The sequence below is a fragment of the Mastomys coucha genome, unplaced genomic scaffold, assembly GCF_008632895.1.
Source record: "Mastomys coucha isolate ucsf_1 unplaced genomic scaffold, UCSF_Mcou_1 pScaffold15, whole genome shotgun sequence".
NCBI lineage: Eukaryota > Metazoa > Chordata > Mammalia > Rodentia > Muridae > Mastomys > Mastomys coucha.
The window spans coordinates 159,389,976-159,410,850 of record NW_022196897.1 but is presented as its reverse complement, the minus strand read 5'-3'; the positions used below and the strand labels follow the sequence as shown (position 1 = coordinate 159,410,850).

Genomic DNA, 20,875 nt, shown 5'->3' with positions numbered 1-20,875 from the left:
CGGAGGTAGAGGCTTGGGATGAGAGCAAACCCAGACCTGATAGCCCAAACGGGCATGGGCCACAGGAGCAGGAAGAAGGCACATCTCAAAGTCAAGTCAAGGGGAAACCAGAACAGGTCCCTGAGGGATCAAAGGGACAGTGCAAGAAAGCAGTCCCAGGTCCCTTCTAAAGACTTGAGCATCAGGTCAGCAGTGGTCCATGCCCAGTCCTGACTCGGCAGATACCTACCTTATGGGGCTGGAGCCCTCCAGTTCAGATGGGCCGTACTGGGGCAAGCCCTGCTGGTCACTGAAGCTAGTGACCAGCAGAAGCTGAAGGAGAATAAGGTCCCATGAACAGCTGGCAAAAACCCTGGACACAGGGCCACCATGCCACTGAGAGAAAAACCTCAAACCATCTTTTTCTTTAAAGAAAACAAGTTTTATTTTTTATAATCAGAACATTCTAATAAAAATATTATTATAACATTACTCCCTCTGTCCTCCAGGCCTTGACTAACAGGCATGCTGTGAAGTGCCTACACACTGGCTCCCTGAGGTAGGTGTGGAGGGACCCACTGCCCAGCCTGCGGGCAGCCCATGCTGCCAGAGATGCCCACTCCTCCCCTCCCAGACGTGGGTGGACCTTCTCTCTGTGCAGCTAGGTCATGCTCCAGACTGGCACAGGTGACAATGGGAGGGTGGGTGGGCACAGAGCCTGCCTGAGGGGCACAGGGCCAGGAAGAAGGCCCCCATGGCACAGCAACAGACACCTGAGAATTCGCCCTGATGGGCACCTCTGCAGGTGAGGTGGGCAGCACCAGCAGACAGGAGCCCAGGGCCCTGCAGGGCTGCGGTCTGGTGATGGCAACCCTGTGGGGTAGGAGGAGCTCCATCAGTGACACCAGCACAGAGAAATACTGTCATTGTCTCCACAGGGAACTACTGACCAACGCCAGTCTCTAAGTAAAAAATAGGTTTGGGGTTCTTGGTGATGATGGTCTTGCCTGCATGGCAGAAAATTCCCAGCAGGACATGGCACAGTGCTTCGACTGAGGGGCAACTGGGAGGGGTGTCAGGAACCCGGTTCCACCAAGAGGACAGTTCCCAAGGAGGAGGGAGGACGTCTGTCCACACCCAAGTAAGGCACCTGGCAGGGCTGGCTGCAGAGCTTGCTCCTTGAGCCCTTCCTCAGGCAGGGCAGGCTGCAGAGGAGCTTGCTGGTGCCTTCAGGGCAGGGAGCCCGGGGCCTGAGGAGGAGACGCAAGTGGTGGTGGCTCCCGAGGCTGGCAGGTAGCGGCTGTGGCCCTGGGCAGGACGCACCTCACTGCATCCTGTCAGGCTGTAGCTGAGGTGCCTGGTACTGTACGAAGGTGCCTGCAGGTGCAGCAGCAGACAAGGCTTGGGGCATGGCAGCAGGGTAGCCGTAGCCCACGAAGCTGGTGGCCGCGGCAGGTGAGGCAGCGTACGGGTACTGGTCGTAAGTGGCTGGAGGGTACTGGGCGTAGGCTGGGCTGGCTGGTGTATACTCAAGGTAGGGCGAGGACAGTGACGGGACGGGGGTGGCAGGGATCACCACGCTGGGCTGCACAATGGCTGGTGGGTAGATGTAGTGGGGAGTCAGCCTGTGGGCCAAGCAGAGTGTCAGTGGCTGTCGGCAGAGTGGGAAAGGCCAGGGGTGCAGAGAGCATAGATCCGTGCCCTGCCCTAGCCTGTGTACCCATCTACCAAATAGATGCAGCAACACCTCAGGTGTGTGCCAACCCCAGGGTCTTTGCGTGGGCAGTGTCATCACTCCATAGGCCACTTAGCGCCAGTTCTCACAGTACCCTCCTCCTCAGACTTGACTCCCACTCTCCCACACTTATCTCTTGTAGAACCTACTATCCACTGTGCAACGTGGCCTTTGTTTAAACTGATAGGCCGAGGATAGGGTAGCCTACTGAGCACAAGACTGGTGGGAAAACCACTTGGGGAATGGTACAGCTCACATGCCAGGTACCTACCTACCCCCCCAGATGCCCACACTCCTTAGCCACCTTCCCGACAGCCAGCAAGAGGGCAGCACACCCACTGCAGTCAGGGGGCACAGGCTGGCTATTGCGCTTGCGCCCTGCTGAGCAACAAGGTGCCCCAGAGGCCTTATCTACTACCCTACCAGCAGGAACATTTTAAAATCAGGAAGGCCAAGTGTCCAGTGTCAGGTGACCACACAGGTCCTGTGGCTTAGGAGGGCACCTGTAGACTGGAGCCCCTCCCCAGACCCCACCTACTGTGGAAATGCATCGGGTGCCACTTGCTGCCCTTGGCTGTGGCCTCCCCGCAGGAAGCACAGCGCAGCTGCAGGAGGAAACAGGCTAGGCCACGGGAAATGACACAGAGGGCATTGGACTTACGCTGGGTCTGCTTGGCTGGCCAGCCTCCTGCTGAGCAGGCCCGGGGAAAAGGGCTGAGCCTCTCTGGGCCTCAGGCCTGTCTGCAGCAGCACCCCCACCAGCAGAGAGCCACTGTCAGAGCAAGATGCCACCAAGGTCAGCACACAGGTTTCTCTCATGACTTGTCTGAGCTCTGCCTCTGAGACACTGGGGCCTCGGCCTCCCTTAATATCTAAGATAGGCCTAGAATCCTGTCCAACTCCAGGGAGGCTGTGCTCTAAGAGAGAAAGCAAACAGCTCCACAGCCCTCGTGTGCAGCAGGACGTGCACATCTCTATGCAGAGATCGTTCCCAGAGAGGTGTGGTGAGCTAAGTCCCAGCAGCTTGTGTGAGAGCAGAAGTAATCAAGGTCACGCAGGGGACCAGTGCAGTGGCATCCCACACCCTTCACGGTGTTGGTGCCACTCCCCAGGCCAGGCCATTGCCCGTATAACATTGCTGAAAGAGAAACCTGCGACAGGTGAGGTCCGCGCTGAGCCCGAGCCAAGTACACCTAATACACAGGTCTGAAAGATGAGGGCTGCCCAAGGCTGTCCTGGGGGGGTATGGTGCAGAGACTGCCCAGCAGAGACCAAGGGAAGAGCTAGTACTGCTGAGGGCTCCCCAAGGCCATGATGATATGCATGAGTTAAGACCCCTACCCACCAGTGACAAGAGCTGCATCCCAGCACCCACCAGTCATAAGTAGGCTAGGGATATGTGGCGCGCGCGCGTGCGTGCGTGCGTGCGTGCGTGCGTGCGTGCGTGCGTGCGTGTGTGTGTGTGTGTGTGGTAGAGCATCAGCCAGCCATGGCCAGTGGGTGGCAGAGCAGCAAGAACAAGCAGCCCACAAGGAACAGTGGGGTAGTGTGTGCAGGGAGACAGACCACAGACGGTGGCCAGGTGTCTTCCTGGAGAGTCTCCATATTATATATTGAGGTAGGGTCTCTCCTTTGAATCTGGCCCTCATAGACTCTAATGGTCTAGCTCTGGGGACCAAGAATTGTCTCTTGCCTTTTCCATGGTGAGATTACATGTGAGCTGCCATACCCACCCAGCAGCTAGGTTCTGGGGATCTGAACTGTGGTCCTCACACGTGCGCGGCAAACACATTACCCATTGAACCACCTCCCTAATCCCAACAGCAGCCTCCGACAGCACATTTACCAAAGGCAGAGCAAGGCCGGGTGGGGCTGAAGTAGCACCGGGGTGCAGGCCGACACTCACTCTGTGCCCATCACCTTCACAGCTCCCCTCTCTATTATCAAGGTGCATGGGCAGCTGACCAGGTGTTGCCAGGATGACATGCACCAGCAGTGATTAGCACCCTACACATCCCATGGGCACAGACTGCAGCTTGAAGGCCAAAGAGCCCATGGCAGGAGCCCCAGGTAGCTGTGTGCCCTCCTGGCTGGCTGTGGTAGTCCCTTGATTGGAATAGCACTGTCGTGGATCCAAGCACTGCCTCTGAGCTGCACGGCACCTTCTCAGGTTCATACCAGCACACGGCCATGAAGAGACACATGGCTGGACTCTGCGGGACAGAAGTCAGAGCTCGGGGAGACTGCAGGAAAGTGGGGTCTGAGGGGACCGCAGGGAGGAAGCCCAGGCAGGAGTGTGACAGACTCCTCCCCCCCCCAGCATCACTCAGATAGCCCACCAGATCCTCAAGCCCTGGCTGAGACCAAAACCTGCACAGCAGCAGATTCCCCCTGCCTAGCTCGGACCCAGGACCACTGCCTGCTCTACTCACAGGCCTGACCCTCCTGGGTAGAGGGTGCTGCTGCTGCCGACTCCCCGCCATCAAGACAGGGTCCTAACTGGGTCTGAGGCCTTCCCAGAGAAGCACAGCCTATCTTGGTGCCCCTGCTTGGGCGTGTGTGTGAGGGGGAAGCCCCTACCTGGGTGGGTGAGGTCCCCAGCCCTAAGACTCAGAAGCATTCATCAGTGTGAGGCTTTGAGCGTGCTGTGCTCTGAACTTCCCTAAACATGAGTAAGAGGCAGGGAGACACAGCCTTACCCAATACCTCTAGGGGTGGAGTTTGCTAACGCCGAGGCTCTGTGCAAGGCCACCCCACAGCCCCATGCAAGGACATGTGCCTAGAGTCGAGGCTGGTTTCCTGTATGCCCTGAATGCTGGGGTCACCCATGTCTCTGCCTATTCACCTGAACTTTCTTTGAGGTCTTGGCCAGGTACCACTGTGGTGCCTGATACCACGCCACTCCAAGACACAGCACGGTAAAAGGCAGTGGCCCACGACATCACCCACCTATGCCACACTCCAATGGAACGTGGCTCTACACCATTACTTGTGCAGGATGGTACTGGCAGAGAACAGGGACACAGAATTACCCAGCTTCCAATGCCACATGCAGCCCAGTGCAGAGCGCACTCGCTGGAGGACTACACTACCACCGGAGAGGCAGCAAAGATCGCATGCTATGGCTACCACAGGCACTCAGGCCAACGGCAGCAACAGCGAGGACAAGGGCCTACACCCCAGAGAGCACACTGTACAATCACATTCTATACTCAAGTCACGGTCTGCACTCCAAACCCACCTGGGTCCTAGCCCTGTGCCCTGTCCAAGGGTGGCCCTGGTCCCAGGCTGCACACTACCACAAGCCCCAGCCCTACCTGCCGTGTGTGTGTGTGTGTGTGTGTGTGTGTGTGTGTGTGTGTGTGTGTGTGTGTGTGTGTGTGTGTGTGTGTGTGTGTGTGTGTGTGTGTGTGTGTGTGTGTGTGTGCCGCTCATTCAGAGATGGAGAGGTAAGAATGACAACCACCACCTGACCTTTGACCTTCATTATGCCCAGCCCAGCAAGGGCACCAACCTCTCCACCCACCTCACACCAGCGACACAGGGCTCTGCAGGACTCATTGTCCCCCATGTCTCAGTGTGCCCATCCACCCAATGCTCCAATACTGCACTTTTCTCCCTCCTTCTAACTTGCAGGGCCAGCTGACTCACCTACCTGCCTAGCTCAAGGAGCAGCTCACATACGATCTCAAGTGTTTCCTTAAAGATTTCAAGACCATGTCAGTGCAGGGCCCAGAACTCTCACACCTTCCTATTGGACCTAGGCGCAGATCCACATTGCTCCTGTGCTTCGCCTCCAGGGCAGCCCCACCTACCTACCACTCCATCTGAATCTCTACCTGAATGAATGCCTACTGCCCTGGACTATACCCACTCAAGGGCACTGGCACCTGGGGCACACAGCCTGAAGGTTTCTTCTAACACCATCCTGAGGGGCCTCTTGACCCTGCTTTTCTTTCCCATACAAAACCACCCCATCTCTTACTCCGTGTGTACCTATATGACCATCGGGACAAAGCTTGCTTGTATTCAGGGTCTCCAAGGGCCTAGCACAAGCATTTGTGGATACCTGAGCATCCTGGGCAAGCCAGAAGCCCCAGCCATGAGAGCGCAGAGGCTTAAAGACACCACTCAGTTGATGAGACACAAGGCTGAGTTCTGCTCGTCAAGTTCACAACAGGCAGTGTGACCTGTTGTCCTGTCTACCTGACAGCTGCCTGGTTCGGCCCTAGAATGTCCTTATCATGACATGCCCACAGGCTGCTGGATCCTCAACCCGTGTGGGAACCCATCCCCTTGGCAGCACTGGGGCCTGGGGAAGGCCAAGTGGACAGAGACCTTTCACACCCAAGGCTTGGGCAGGTACAACCTAAAGGCTGGGTGACCCACAGACTCCAGGGCAGCTGCCACAGCCAGCTCAGGGGGCTCTGCCATCAGCCTTCTGATCAGTCTCAGTCCCACCCAGGCCTCTGCTAAGTGCAGAAGCCAGCGTCTCCTCACACCCAGGGTTCTGTTTCCCCATCCTCTTCAGGGAACCTTTTGCCCTTTCTCAAGCCAGGGTGGCCCCGGACAATTAAGCCCACCACCCTATAGCAGAAAAAGAAAAGACTTTCTAGGCCAGAGACCACCAAAGGAGTCTAAATCCTAGAGCCTGGAGAGAGTCCTCCTGCCAGGGAGGCCCATGTGACACAGGGGAAGGATGACTGAGGGAGCTCTGGAGAGTCCTCCTGCCAGGGAGGCCCATGTGACACAGGGGAAGGATGACTGAGGCTCTGTTTCTCACTGGTCCTCAGTTCTGGGCAGCACCCACGCCACCACAGGCTGAGGGATGCACCCACAGTGGGCTGATATGGGTGCTGGCCAAGGCTGACAGCTGAGCCGTGAGAATCTAACCCACTGGGAGTGGTGGAAAAGGTGGCCTCTTCTTATACCAAGTCCAGAGTCAAGGTGGCAAATGGGCAGCCAGGAGCTCCTGGCTCACTGAGCCTACAAGAGACCCAGGGTTCAGATCCCACTGCCTGTCTGTTTCCCAACCAGTAAACTAAGACGCCACAGGACACCACAGGCGCATCCCCGGGCTCCTGGCTGCCTAGAAGAGGGGTGGGAACTCTGCAGTGACATTTGAGACATCTGTCTCCCCACCACAGCTACTACTGGAGCTGATGGTGAGCAGTGTCAGTAGAGGCCCTGGCCCTGTGCTTACCAAACTTAGAAAAAGGAAAAAAATATATCACTGCTGTAGCCCAGGGGGCCACTTCCCGAACACAAAGCCACCGCTGAAAATAAAAATGAAAAAGGCAAATGAGCCCATTTCACTTTTTCTTCTCCCTGGAGGCCTTACACCACGATGCTGGAGGCAACCTGGCAGCTTACCAGCAGCCCTGGTCTTGGGGTGGGGTAGCAGCAGCATGCCTGGCAGGCCTCCTGGAAATCTCCTGTGATGGGGCACCAGGCTCCTGGGGGTTCAGGCAGCTGTGAGTGTTGGGGCAGGTGGATGCAGACAGGGAGAGGACAGGCTATTGCGGGAGGCACTGGGAGCAGCAGGTCCACCTGAGCCTGCCTGAACTCCACCTCCTAGCTACCTTGCAAGTTGTACACTGTGATAGCCTGCCCCGCCCAGGCCAAGGCCATCCCGTTGGCATCTTAGTCCTTCTCCCCACTGTCTCAGGCTGGAGAGCTGCTGTCCCAAGGGGAGGCCTTCTGGCTCAACTCTGCACTAGAGGGAAACCCTCAAAACAAATCCAAAGTCTAGCCCTCAGGAAGCAGGGGGATGGCTCTGTAGCCCAGGGACAGGGAGGCTTGTCTGTCTAGCATGCATGCAGCTGGGCTCAAGAACCACCTCCAGAGGAAGCAAGAGAGGTGGAGGCAGGAGAGTCAGGGAGATGAAGGTCTGCTGGGCTATAAGACTGTCTTAAAAAGGAAACAGAAAGTGATGGCACACACATGCCCTTGATCCCAGCACTGACAGAGGCTGAAAGAGGCTCACTGCCGCCTCAAGACTAACCTGGGCTACACACCAAGACCTGTCTCAGAAAGAAAAAGAAATCTAGACAGACCTGTTTTCTCCTTAGCTCAGCTCTCCCAGAGTGGGGGGGTTGTCTGTTACTGAGAACCCCCACACTGGTCCCTGCTCTTCTTTACCATCCTATGTTCTGTCACACCATGCTGCCAGCCTGGCAGGGGCACTATGGTCACAGCAGGGGACCTTGGGTCTCTGGCCTGACTCTGCCAATTCTCTGCGCATTCCCAGCTGACCACGGAGCCTAAAGGAGGGCAAAGTCATGGGTCCAAGGGACATCTAAACTCCTGGGCCAAGATCCATCGTGGGCAGTGGGCCACCGGGTGGACTTCCATGCCATGGACACATCTTTGGGGCTAGTAGCCTCCACAAGCCATGGCCCCTCAGCCTGGGCTTCAAAAGAGGGCCTTCAGGCACCTGGCCATAACTGAACTCTGAGGGGAACCTAAGGGGCTGGAGGCTAGCTTCTGTCACAGCAGACAAGGACAAACAACAGGTGCTGCAGCACAAGTTACATGCCCCTGGGAGGGTCAGACAAGACACAGCCCTCGCCTGCCTCCAGACAGGCTGACAAACAGGAAGTGATGATGGGGGAGCAAGCAGGGCCACCCCTAAGACACCCCCCAGGTACCCGGTGAGCGTGCTCGCACCTGTTGCTCTGGGTCTGGCTATGTGCCTGTCTGCACTTCCAACCCTTCACTGCCAGCAGCCCTAGACAGGCCTCCTGAGACAGAGCAGGTTACACACCTGCTCTACTGCGGCCTCACTTTTCACTGTGCTCAGTGAAATTAGGAACTCTCTCTGAAGGCATAGAAACAATGCCCCGCCCCCAGCCTCCCCTCTACTCCATGTACTGTCTGTGCAGGAAATGCCTGGCCCTATGGGACTCGTTTATACTGGTGCCAGTGTGTGGCACAACTAGCCAGTCAGATTCAACACACAGCTCTGCTCATTTCCCTGAGGAGCAGCCCAGCGGCACCCTGTTTAACAATGTAGTCCTTGCTGGGCTCTGGGGTGGGCATAACCATCTCACTCAGAGCGCCTGAGTCAACATGCGCATTCTCACCACCACCACCCTCCCCCAGTCTTTGGGGGACAGACTGCTCCCCGAAACCTCTCCACAATCCTCATGCACAGGCCTCGTGACATGGCATCAGGACGGACACCCCTGTCTGTGTACCAGGCCCATCCCACAGAAAATGAGGTCTCAACAACACCTGCAGGGAAGCCCAAACCAGGGAGAGGGTCCCTGGATGGTGTTGGTCTCAGAGACAGAACACAGTTCATCCAAGAACTGTCCCGTGAGGGTCTAGGAAGGGAGGGACGGGCCTGAGTGGCCCTCAGGAGAGAGCAGGCCACTCATCTGTGGCTCCAAGCTTAGGCCAGCAAAGCTTGCTGCTGGGCCTGTTGTAGCACCCCAGCACAAACCTTCCACGGCTTTGGGGTCAACACGCTCCATACACCACGATCCATTAGTCCTTAACGTGGCCGGGCCACCATCACTACCCTACAGAGGTGTAGCCTGACACCCAGGACCTGGAGACCATGACCTGACCTCAGCCCTCAGGACCTGAATCCAACATGAGGAGAAAGTGAGATGGGATAAGCAGGCATCTTGCCACAGCAAGGTTCCTCTAAGAGCAGAGAGCAGCCTTCTGGAGTGAGAGGCCAGGAGAGGCCCTGACGGCTGCCAGGCTGGAGACAAACCCCAGCTCCCATGAGCCTTAGGCTGAATATGGACTGACACCCTTGACCGTGGGAGGCCCCGACAAGCAGGGCGGGAAAATCCCCACTGTGCTGCCCTCCCTTCTCAGCTCCATCACTGTGCCCCAGGGCTGGCAGAGACCCCCTTGCTAGAAGGCCCTGAGTCACTTATCCCGCACAGGCCTGGAGGCTGGAAAAAAGCTCTTTCAATGGCTAAGAAGGCTTCACCAGATATAGTTACATGATGGACAAGCACAGGCTGTCCAGCCAGCGAGGCCTATTCCACAAGCAGGCATGCAGCAGGCAGGTGAGGACAAACAACAAAGCTGGACTCTCTCAGAGACTCTCTAAGCTGACGGGGGGTTCTGACCAGACAGAGGAGGGCTCAGTGGTTTGGCCTCCAGGTTGGCTGTGGGGTCTTGATATAGCCAGGCGCCTGCTGCCAGGGCAGCCCCAGGATGACCCGCTGAGTCAGGCCCATCAGGGCAGACCAGATTGTGTAAAAACAAAGGGGGCCGCCTGCTTGCTGGCAGCTCAACTCTGCCTCCCAGCTGGGCATTAACAGCAACTGGCCCAGGCAGCAAGGCCTGACCACACCACCCGGGCTCCCCAGAACCTGGAAAGCTCAGGAGGTGGGGTGTTCCTCACAGGACCCCAAGGATCACTGGCAATGTAAACTGGCCAGTCCCTTGTGCCCACCTGTCTGTCTGTTTGGGTCTACACTCCTTAGCAACCTAACCAACACTGTAAGGCCACTTTGTAGTCAATGTTAGATGACCAGCCTACTAAGCTAGTTACAAATCACTGTGGCTCGACTCATGGAATCTGTCTACCCCTAAAGACAACACGTGTGGCCCTGAGTTCAAACCTCAGCCCTGGGGAAGTCACTAGCCATCTGAGGAGAGCCTTTCCCTGGAGACTAGAGCATGCTGTCCCCAGTCTCCAGGTAAGAAAAGGCAAGTAAAAGGGGCTCAGTCAGATCTGAGTAACAGATCAGACCTGTGAACCCAGGCCTGAGGGGTCACAGAGGCCAAGCACTAGCGCTCCTCAGGCAGTAGCCACTGTCGGAGCCAGTGGGAGGCCCTGTCCCAGGGTAGGCAGCTGTCTGCTCCTACACAGCTCAGCTAAGCCCAGCACTAGCCTGAAGCTCAGCCCCAGGAACACAGCGAGCCACCGGAGCAGGCACTCTCCTCAGAGCCAGTAGGGAGAAGCTAACATGAAGCTTCCAAGGCTGGGGTGTTCCCACACTCCTTCCAGACAGCCATTACACATAGGAAACAGATCCTGGGGGGCGGGGGGAATGTGATCTGGAACAATCTGCCACAGCAGCACCCCAAGCACTTCCCCAAAAGAACCCCACGGCAGGAAACACAGGCTGGGGCCTAGACCACAGTTCCCCATAGGTAAACTCCCCAAGGACAACTGTGGAGAACCCTGGTGCCACCCCACACGACAAGCACCCTCTCCAGTCATCTGCTGGTCAAGCTCAGCTCCAGTCCCAACAGACACCCAACTCTACCCCACTCCCCAACCTGAGACATAAAACCCAGCAGCCAGGATTTGACAAGATTGCCACTGCAAAAGGTGGGGTCTGTGTCAGAGTCCCCACCCACTGGCCCACTCACAGCTAGTCTACACTGAATAAACAGCCGGAAAACCAGGGTCCAACTTCTGTGTCCCTTAAGCGTGTGAGTCCTTCCCCAGGCAGCTAGCAGGCCTATCAGTCTTTTCAAGACAGAAGGAGGAGGACACAGAGCAAGTGTCTCACACAAAGTTACCCAGTGGCAGGCACCTACTATGCCATTCACAAACCTCTCAGCGGGTACAGACCTACAGCAGCTACTTCGTGGCATCTGCCCACACCAGAAAGCACCCTGGGAAGAGCCCAGCCCAGCAGGTCCAGCCTTAGCATATACTTCAGAAGAGCGGCCCCTACTACAAATGGGCCAAACTCCCCAACTCAAGAGCTAGAAAAGCTGTCCCCACATGCACCGCACAGGTAAGGGAGTGGAGGCACAGGTGTCCATGTGACACCTGGCTGAGGAGGTGTCCCATAACTGGGGGCAAGGTATGCACCAGGCTTTAAGACATGTGTTCCCCTTTGGGTTAGAGAAAGGCAGTGGGTCTTATCTCTTCCTCCACACCCCCAATACACAATCTAATTTCTGAAAACAGCCATTCCCCAGCCTGTGGGTCTGAGACTGGGAAGCTCACAGCTGTCCCACCTCAAGGCCTTCCCACCCACAGCCAGCTATAGCCACTCACCCGTAGGTGCGCTGGATCAAGGTGGGGTGTAGCTGCTGCACACCAACAGCAAAGCCTAAAACAAGAGGGCAGTTAGGAACAGCGCGCTGCATGGGTAAGGGCCCAGGGCCACACACAGGGAGGGCAGACTAACACATGCCACCCTCCTAGTCACCAAGGACAGTTAGCTTGCTCTCCCGTCCTAGCCACCTCCTCTGTCCCTGCTAGTGAGCTCTCAAAGAGCATCAAAGCACATTAAACCCACAGGCTGTATCAGCTTCTCTGGATGTCCCCTGCCTGGTCGGTGGCGTCTGACTTCTTCCCTCCCCAGGAGTAGGAGACTTTGAAAGTTAGTATCCCTGGGACCATAAGCTCCCGAGCTAGGGGTGGCTGCCCCGGGCTGCCTCTGCAGACACATGACTGCTGGCTGCCACTCTGGGACAAAGGGGGAGTGGGGGCAGCGTTTTTCCATCAGACAGATACCAAAGCTGAATATAGAAACAAGAAGGGCTGTTAAGAAAACCCAAACTCTCACCCGTCTGCAGGCTCCTAGGCTTGGCACCCAGGTAGGCCAGGTTCACATTGGCCTTGCGGCCATCGATGATAGGGTTAGGGTCTTTGCAAGCCCTATCAGCTGCTGCCCGATCTGCCATGGTCACCTGCAGGAACACAGAGGGTCAGGGGCTTCGGGGGCTGGCTGAGGAAAACAGGGCCTGGCATCAGGCCATCTCTGGGGCTTTCCTCCCAGAACGGTAATCTGGTGTTTAGGACCCTTGGGAGCACCGTCTCGTCTGCCTCTGGGACTGCAGCTCCTTCCCCTAAGTTCAAGTGCTGAGTGCCTCCAAGGACAGTGACGATCCCCTGGGAAGGGGAGTAAAGTGAACCCTAAGGGGGAGTCCTCCCCGCCCCCACCCTCCAACCCCCGCTGTTCAGGCCATCAGTAAGTACCGTTAACTTTCTCGGAGAATTAGTTTGGGGACCCTAGAGTGGAAGGAAGTGGGAAACCGTCCTCAAGTCGCTGGCGCCGAAGCTTACGCTTCTTTGGGGCAGCTGGGAAGTGTGGGGGAAGGGCCGACGGCCCCGGGAAGCCCCGGAGTCCCGGCTGCGCGCGGCGGGTCTGGGAGGCGGTGGGGGAGGGGCGGCGGCAGGTGCGCGCGCCGCGGGCACTCACGAAGCCGTAGCCGCGGGACTTGCCGGTCTGGCGGTCGGTGATGACCACGGCCTCCTCGATGTCTCCGAAGCCCTCGAAGTACTTTCTGAGCGATGCGTCGGTGGTGTGGTAGGGCAGGCCGCCCACGAAGATCTTGGTGAACGTGGTGTCCTTCTGTGAGCCGTGCATGGCGCCGGGGGCGGCGGACGGCCGCGGAAACACACTCGGGGCGCACGAGGGCTGCAGCAGCATCGGGGCCGCCGCTACCGAGCCGGCCGGCGCATGCGGGGGTGTCGCAGGCCGAAACCGAGTTCCCCACGCCGTCCCGCGCCGCTTCTCGGTCCGCCGCGAAGCGACTACTCCGCGCCCTGCGAGCTGCCGGCCGTCTTTGTAGCCGGCCACGCCCCGCAGGCACGCCCCCTCCCGGTTAAGACACGCCTTTGAAAGCGGGGGCCGCCGGGAATTGTAGTTCTAAATAGGTCCCTCGTGCCGGGACGCCGGGCCGGCGAGCGAGGTGGCTTAACCCCTGTGTGCTCGCCGGTATCGGCTTGTGTGCCTCGTGGGGCGCACGGTCCGGTAGATTCCAAGAACTGCTTGAGTCAGTGGTTTACACCCGAGCGACTAGGGGTGCAAACGTACTTGTTAAAAGGTCCGGAAAAAAAAAGGGTCCGAAGGACTGCCTCAGCCACTCATGCACGAACCCTTGTGTTTGATCTCCGCATCACAAAAACCTGGCTGGTGGCCCACACCTGTAAACCCAACACTCAAGAAAGAGAATCAGTTCAAGGCCACCCTTGGCTATATACTAAGTTTGAGGTCAGCTGGGCTAAATCATACCCTATCTCAAAAAAAAAAAAAAAAAAAAAAAAAAAGCAAAGTGGATTTGCCATGTATATAGAAATAATTCACGCCTACTTTGGAGGTCCTGTGGTGTCAGGCATTCTACGCTGGGACGTCAATAAAGGCATACCCGGAACACTAGGTATTCTGTGAAAATGAGGGCTAATCGATAGTGAATACACCCTTTACAGTCTTGTAGAAAGCTAAGAGCCATGACTGTGGGGGAAGACAAAGGCGGCTGGGCTCCCTTGTCACTGGCATGGGACCTCCTGTGGGGTCACCCTTAGCAGGAATACAAGCAGAAGGCATAGCCTAGCGTGTGTAGAACGTGGGCCAAGGCTGGGACCAGGATGCCAGACTGTAGAACCCTTGTCCACTAGCGCAAATGCAAACGTGAGGCCCCTTGTTAAAGAGACATGAATTTCAAACAGCCCAGTGGAATACACCCTGGTGGTCCTGATACTGAGGACCCGGGAGGTGGGAGGGCTACGGATCCATCCCCTGCTACACAGAAAGTCAGAAGCCAGCCTGTATGACAGGAAACCATAAAATAGAAAAAGGAAAATGGGAATTTCAGCACAGAAGTAGGCACGATGCTTAGCCTCCGGGCCAGAAGCAGCCCTGATCCAGCGTCCTTCGTGTCCCCATCTCTGGCTATCACACTGGGACCTGAAGACCTGCAGCTTTTAGTGGGGTTAAAACTGGCCTGGCCCACTGGTCCAGGGGGGACAGTAAGGCAGGCAGGTAGGCAGCCTCTGGGTAGGCTCAGCCCCATCAGTCTAGCCCGTTCACACAGAGCAGAAGGCCGCGCCTGCTAGGGATACCCCTGCCCAGCCAGTGCCCCACTTTCTTGGCTTTGCCCTCCTCGCTTCAAGCTTCCCTTGCGGTGGGGTTTGTCTTCCCCCATACGCTACCCAACCGGGGCTTCTTTTTGGTCTAAGGTCTTCTGCTGCTGACTGAACTCTCTGGCAATTGGGCTCTAGCAAGTTTTGCTCAAGTTGTAGGGATAGGCAAGAGAGGCACCTCCGGGACATGCCTGTTGAGTGAATCCATGGTGGAACGTAAAGAGGAGGGGGACTCCAGACCAAAGACCCCTTAAGAAGCGCCTCTTGAAAACTGGTTAAACTGTGTTTTTCACTTATTCCTAAAGCGTTGAGACTGCCTGGCCCTGAAGTCTTGAGCCACCTCGATTCCTTCCTGGGGCCTCAGTTTCCCCAGCGTGTCACACTGCAGCTGGTGGCAAAGACTGTTGCTTTCGGGGCTCTTCGCCTACAAGTCCCAGCGCCGCCCCTGCCACTACCCAGCCACGCCCCTCCGCTTCCCAAGGGCTCCGCCCCAAGAAGCTCGCTGGGCGGACGCTGCAGGCACGTGTTGGGCGGGAGGAGGGGGAGGGGATCCCAGAACCTGCGAGAACGCGGCGGACGGGCGTGACCCCTGGGGGCAGGCTAAGCCTGCGAGTTTGAAACTCTGGCTGTCGGAAGTCGGTCCCCGTTCGTAGCTCCTCCTGGTTCTTTGGGTTTTCCGTATCACCCACTTTTGCACCTGTTCAGGGTCTCCACCTCCCCGCGCGTCCATTCGCCTTGCTCTGAGAGCACAGACGCTCTAACGGCCGCGACTCCGGGCCAGCGTGGCTATGAATGGGAAGCAGACAGCCGCCAAGCTTTCATTCCCGAACCGCGCAGCTGCAGCAAGTCTGCTCAGGAAAGCATGCCCGCTAGGCACAGTTGCCCAAGTGGGTACTTAGGAGGGGACAAAGAGGGCAGGAAAGAGCAAGCACGGCCAGTGGGGAGTAGGGAATGGTGGCTGCAGAGGCCCAGAAGTGACAGCTGCAGCTACTAACGAATCCCCACCTCCCTGCCGCCTCTCACTCTGGGTCTCATTATGCAGCCCAGGCCAACCTCTAACTTTCTGTCCTCCTGCCTCAGCCTCCCACGCGCTGGATTACAAGCCTTGCACCTCAGTGCTTGACTCAGTGGTATGTTTTAAGTGCTGGCAACTGCCTCACGTATCACTAAACACGAAGTTCATTTGGCCTTTGTGGTGCTTAATCACTGAGGATTTCCCTAGATCAGGTGACTTAGCCCAGACGCAGCCTTATACCATTATGGTCAGCCTGGTTCTCAGGTGGGGTGGACTGAGGTTCATTCACTCACAGAGGATCCTAAGCCAATTCCACTCCAAGGCCCCACTTCATCCTCCCGATCTCCTTTAGACGCTGCCCTGGTCCCCTGCTGTGAGCTCTGGGAAGACAGAATCCCAGAGAGGTGGGCGCCTGCTCAAGGACAATACAGCCAGATTGGGCAGAGTCAGGATTAAAACGCAAGAGTCAGGGGGAAAACTTTGACACCTCATCCTCCGGGCTAGAGTGGCATGCTGTTGGCCTTAGCCCAGCTGGTCTGAGTGTCAGTTGATTAAGGTTTCTCTAAACCTGTGTGTGTGCTGGGCCAATAGCACCTGACAAGGAGAAACTCTTCTCTTAAGCTCAGAACTGACCAGGCTTGGGCTGCCCCATTCCCCAGCTGGCAAGGAGCTTTAATGGTGTAGGCATAGACAGGCTAGACAGCTAGCTGGCCCTGAGAAGGACAAGGGGCGGGACTGGGGCTGGCCAGTCCCTGGAACCCTCCTGCCACCAGGGGATAATTATAACTCTCACAGGGTCAGCACCTCTGGAGACAGAGCCCTTGGCACAAGCCTGAAACCACCATCAGTGCCCTGATGCTGTCAGCGCTGGCCTGTGCTGTGGTGGATCCCGTTTCAGTGGGGAAATCCTGCCCCGGGAGCCAGCAAAGGAGACCGACTGACCAGAGATTACACCATAAGGAAGTGGGAGACAGCATCTTGGAGCAAGCCAGTTTTTTGAAAACCTTTGTGGACCTAGGGGATCAGCAAAGTGACTCAGGAAATCAAATGTGCTTAGCTGAAAGCCTAGAGACCAGAGTTCAATCCCCAGAACAGGAAAAGGTAGGAGAGAACTGACCGGACAAAGTTGTGTTCTGACCTGCACTTGGATGTGTACACACGTGCACACACACACACACACACACACACACACACACACGCATGCACACACACAGAGCTTCTGAGGCCAATGCTTCCAACAACAACAACAACAACAAAACAGTTAAAAAAACAAAACAAAACAAAGCAAAAAACAACAACAACAAACCAGGAAAAAATTCTCACACACTGTTCTAGAGACAGCCTGAATGTGAATCTCTGCTGCTGCTTTTCAGGCACCTCAGACAGGATGTGGGTGGCATCAGACACCAAGGCAGTGGACATGAAGACCTGTTGTGAAACCTTGCGACTCTGGGGCCGACTGACAACGCCCCAATCTCCTTCCTCTGTGGAGCACTGTGACAGGAGAGGCTGAGAGGATGCAGTTACTTTCCCAACTGCTGTGGCTAGGGAGTCCCCCGTGGAAGTCTGTCGGGGCCCCGAGAAGCTTTCCCCTTCCTGACTAATGCCATCAGGTACTAGGCAATACTAGACCTTGGCAATCATTGTTTTCTTTTTCCATACTTTTTTTTTTTTTTTCGGTTTTTCGAGACAGGGTTTCTCTGTGTAGTCCTGGCTGACCTGGAACTCTGTAGACCAGGCTGGTCTTGAACTCAGAAATCCACCTGCCTCTGCCTCCCAAGTGCTGGGATTAAAGGCGTGTGCCACCACCACCCGGCTCCATGCTTTTTTTGTTAAGGCAGGATCTTGTGTAGCCCAGGCTACCCGCAACTTTGCTAGTAGCTAAGGATGACTGTGAGCTCCCATCCTCTTACTGGGTTTGCAGGAGCTGCACCACCACACTTGGTTTACATGGTACTGGAGAACAAGTTCTGGGCTCTGAGCATATGAGGCAAACACAGTCAACTGAGCTCTGCCTCAGCCAAACCTTAGCATTCTTTCTGTCCTGAGTATGTGTCAGATGTCCGGAGCGCCGAAGACGTCTTGTGACCACGAGGCAAAGAGCAAGATGCAATCGTACTGACTTAACTAAACACAGAGGCACCCTTTATAGTCCCAGCTTGGTGGGGGTGGGCGCCGGGTAGGATATACTGCTGTACCTGGGGGCAGAGGTCAGGGTGTTTCTGCATCGTGGAGTGGAGGTCAGGGGTGGTGCTCTGTCCTGGGGATGGAAGTCAGGGCCCCTGGGCCTGGTTCCAGCTCTTCTCCCCACAGCTCACTTAGCTGCAGTGGCACAGCCTGGGGTCAGCCTGGACTCGGATCTCAGCCCCGTTTCTTACGCTCTCAAGCCTCCAGTGACTGGTCGATGGGTTGGTTGGTTGGTTGCAGGGCTGTCTTCTGCTCTGGGGTTGGGGGGATGGAAGTAATGTGCACAGGTGTGGAGGCTTGAGTGTCCCATGGCGTGGGACACCAGTTCAAAATCCCCTTCTCCCCAGAGGACAGGCCTAGACTCGTGCTCCAGATATGGCAGATGAATGTGGATTCCAGTGAGAACCCACTGCACTCCACCTAGCTGCACGCCACCTGCCCCAACCTCGGCCACCCTGTTCGCCAGAGTTCTGGAGGAAAATAGCATACTGGCATGTAGCAGAGGGTGCCTGCGAGCCTCAGAGCTTGGACTTGCAGGAGGAGGCACAGCCTGACCCTATCTGTCCCTCCTGTCCCCTCGGGTCCTGGCAGGGCACCTCATCTTCTGTTGGTGGCATTTCCCGCTAACCACTGGTCAGCCTCTAGGCTCTCGTGGGCAGAGCACAGGACCTCTCTCGCAGGGCTTTTGCCGATGGTTCGGGGTTGCTCTGAGAGAGCATCCAACTTGTTCTCATCTGCATTAGGAGTAACAACTCATTAATTTGTGTCCCCTCCCAAGTCCTCCCAGGTGCCAATGAGTGTCCCCTCCCAAGTCCCCCCAGGCCCTGGAGCCTGGAGCCATCCACAGAGACTGGAGGAACTTTCTCAGCATTGTGGCTTAAAGACTCAAACAAAGGCTTCTGCGTGCAAAGGAAACATATTAAAAACCCAGCTGTGAGGGCTGGGACGTGGTTCAGTGAGTGGGTAGAGCACTTGCCCAGCATACATTAAGTCCTGAGTTCGAGCCCCAGCACTGCATCCCAAGTATGGGGCTCCTCCAGGGGACCAACATCCTCTTCTGACCTCTGCGTACATCTGCACGTGTGTGGCATAACACATACTTGAGAACATAGTAAGATTTTAAAAATAATATTTAAGAAAGTGTAAGATTCTCTTCAGTCACATAGCAAGTTCAAAATGAGCCTGGGCTACATGAGACACATCTCAAAAAATTAAATTCAGTTGCTGTATTAATCTCACATTGTATTTCATGTTACTATTCCTAGTTCACATTAATGAATAACTTCATTACATGTGTGATGTAGGCACGTATGTGCTCTCATACTCGTGCATTATAATGGGGTTAATGCATTGTATCAACCACCATGTCACCACGTTGGTGATGGATGCATACTGGAATGCAGCCTCATGCTTCTTCTGTCTGCCAAGGCACCGGTTCAGCTGAGAGTGCCGGTGTGTGTGTGTGTGTGTGTGTGTGTGTGTGTGTGTGTGTGTGTGTGTGTGTGTGTGCCACACGCACACAATGATCCTGGGTCACTTGAGCTCTGGCTGGGGAAGACAAGGCTCTTCTCCCACCCACATCCATGGGTCTGAGTGCAAGAAGCTCCTATATACCTCTCCTGTGCCCTGTTACCAACTGCCATACACCTAAGGGCTTAAAGTAATACCACTTACCCCTCTCACCATCATGGAGGCCAGGAGTCTCTGAGAGGAGCTGTGACACCTCGGTATAGAGGTTCCTTGACAGTGAGCTGTCCCATGCTCTCACTGGCTCCAGACTAAAGTTCTCTGGCTTCATGGCTTCTCACCGGCTCTGTTGCGAGCCCTGGTCCCTAGTGGGCCTCTGGGCTACGCAACTGCTCCTTGTTGGCCATATCCAAGTCCCTCAACGGTGGATACTTTGGAAGTAGCGGAGGGGGAAGCTATCCTGCCTCCTCAGTACTTTTGGGGGTGCTTTTCACCTGTTGGTTCTTCAGTGTGCTGAAGGCACAGGAGCTGAAAATGAATGGGATCAGGCCAGTTGTTTGACAGAGAGGATCAAGCTGGCTAAATCTGGTCCCTGAAGTGATGGTTAGCTTTGACAGTTTGACACATCTAGAATCACCTGGAAAGGGAGCCTCAGTGAGGGGCTGTGTAGATTAGGTTGGTCTGTGAGCATGTTCGTGGGGGGTTATTACGAATGTTAAATGATGGGAAGACCTGTTTGTGGGGGCGGCACCTTCCCTAGGTAGGGGATTTTGAGGTGTGTGAGAGAAGTATGCTGAGCAGACATGCATATATCCACTGTTTCCTGATTATGGATGTGATGTGATAGACTCCTCAGGCCCCTGCTATGATTTACTGTAACTTACAACTGTGAGCTAAAATAACCTTTTTCTTCCCTAAGTTGCTTTTGGCAGTGTTTTATCATAGCAACAGGAAATGAAACTGACAGTTTCCATGTTCACCCAGTCCTGTAAGCCATGTCACTCTTGCCAGCTCCTCTAGCTAGGCAGGATCATGGGGGTCCAGCAGCCACCCAGGCTGCCTCTGCCCACCCCACTCCTGGCCTTCCAGGGGCCAAGGCCCAACCCTATACCACTACTGTCGAGCCACCCTGGGAAGGCTCTCCATTAGAACATAGGTCCCACAATCTTCATAGCCAGCACCTGCATACATTTATGGGCATATATTTAGCCACAGAGGCCACAAATACTTAAAACACAAAGCTTTGCATGTCAAACACATCTTGGTAATTGTGCAATGAACCTAGGGCAGACCCACAGTTATGATCTTGTGCCAAAGTGCTCATGTGGTGGTTTAGCCCATCTCTAGCACTCTGAGACAAGGTCTAAACTGAGTTGCCTGCCCGACTCAAGTTCTACCTCAAGATGAGTAGCTGGGACTTCAAGGGCACCCCAGGCCAGTCACCTGGGATCCACTGTCTCCCATTTCTGTGGGATAACTGAGCTATGGAAGGAAGACCCCCAGTGCTGGGAAAGATGGCCTCTCTCAGGACATCACACCAGCACCTTCCCTCAACACTGAGGCAGGGGTGGCGTGGGCTCACACAGCTTCTCAGGAGCTGACAAAATGATGAGAAACTTGGAACACAGCATTGATTCTGGGATTGATGGCTATTTCCTGAGGAGTTGAGGAAAGTGATGAAGGGGCAGGC

General features: G+C 55.8%; 1 protein-coding gene across 1 annotated transcript; it reads right to left on the bottom strand.

Annotated features, from left to right (window-relative positions):
- Positions 1-399: 399 nt before the first annotated feature.
- On the bottom strand, positions 400-13,240 carry Rbm38 (RNA binding motif protein 38). Its single transcript, XM_031372905.1, has 4 exons — positions 12,853-13,240; positions 12,217-12,340; positions 11,703-11,757; positions 400-1,604 (listed from the first exon to the last, which is right to left on the bottom strand). Exons 1-4 carry the CDS (start codon positions 13,081-13,083, stop codon positions 1,304-1,306), a joined length of 711 nt encoding a protein of 236 aa, XP_031228765.1. The 5' UTR covers positions 13,084-13,240; the 3' UTR covers positions 400-1,303.
- Positions 13,241-20,875: the final 7,635 nt, after the last annotated feature.

What these genes read in the sequence shown, in the direction of transcription:
- Rbm38 (XM_031372905.1), bottom strand. Translation starts at nt 13,083, where the DNA reads ATGCTGCTGCAGCCCTCGTGCGCCCCGAGTGTGTTTCCGCGGCCGTCC. An exon ending in GCCTAGGAGCCTGCAGACGG is followed by an intron (nt 11,758 to 12,216) that starts GTGAGAGTTTGG and finishes CTCTTGTTTTAG; the next exon opens with GCTTTGCTGTTGGTGTGCAG. An exon ending in TTGATCCAGCGCACCTACGG is followed by an intron (nt 1,605 to 11,702) that starts GTGAGTGGCTAT and finishes CTTGGCCCACAG; the next exon opens with GCTGACTCCCCACTACATCT.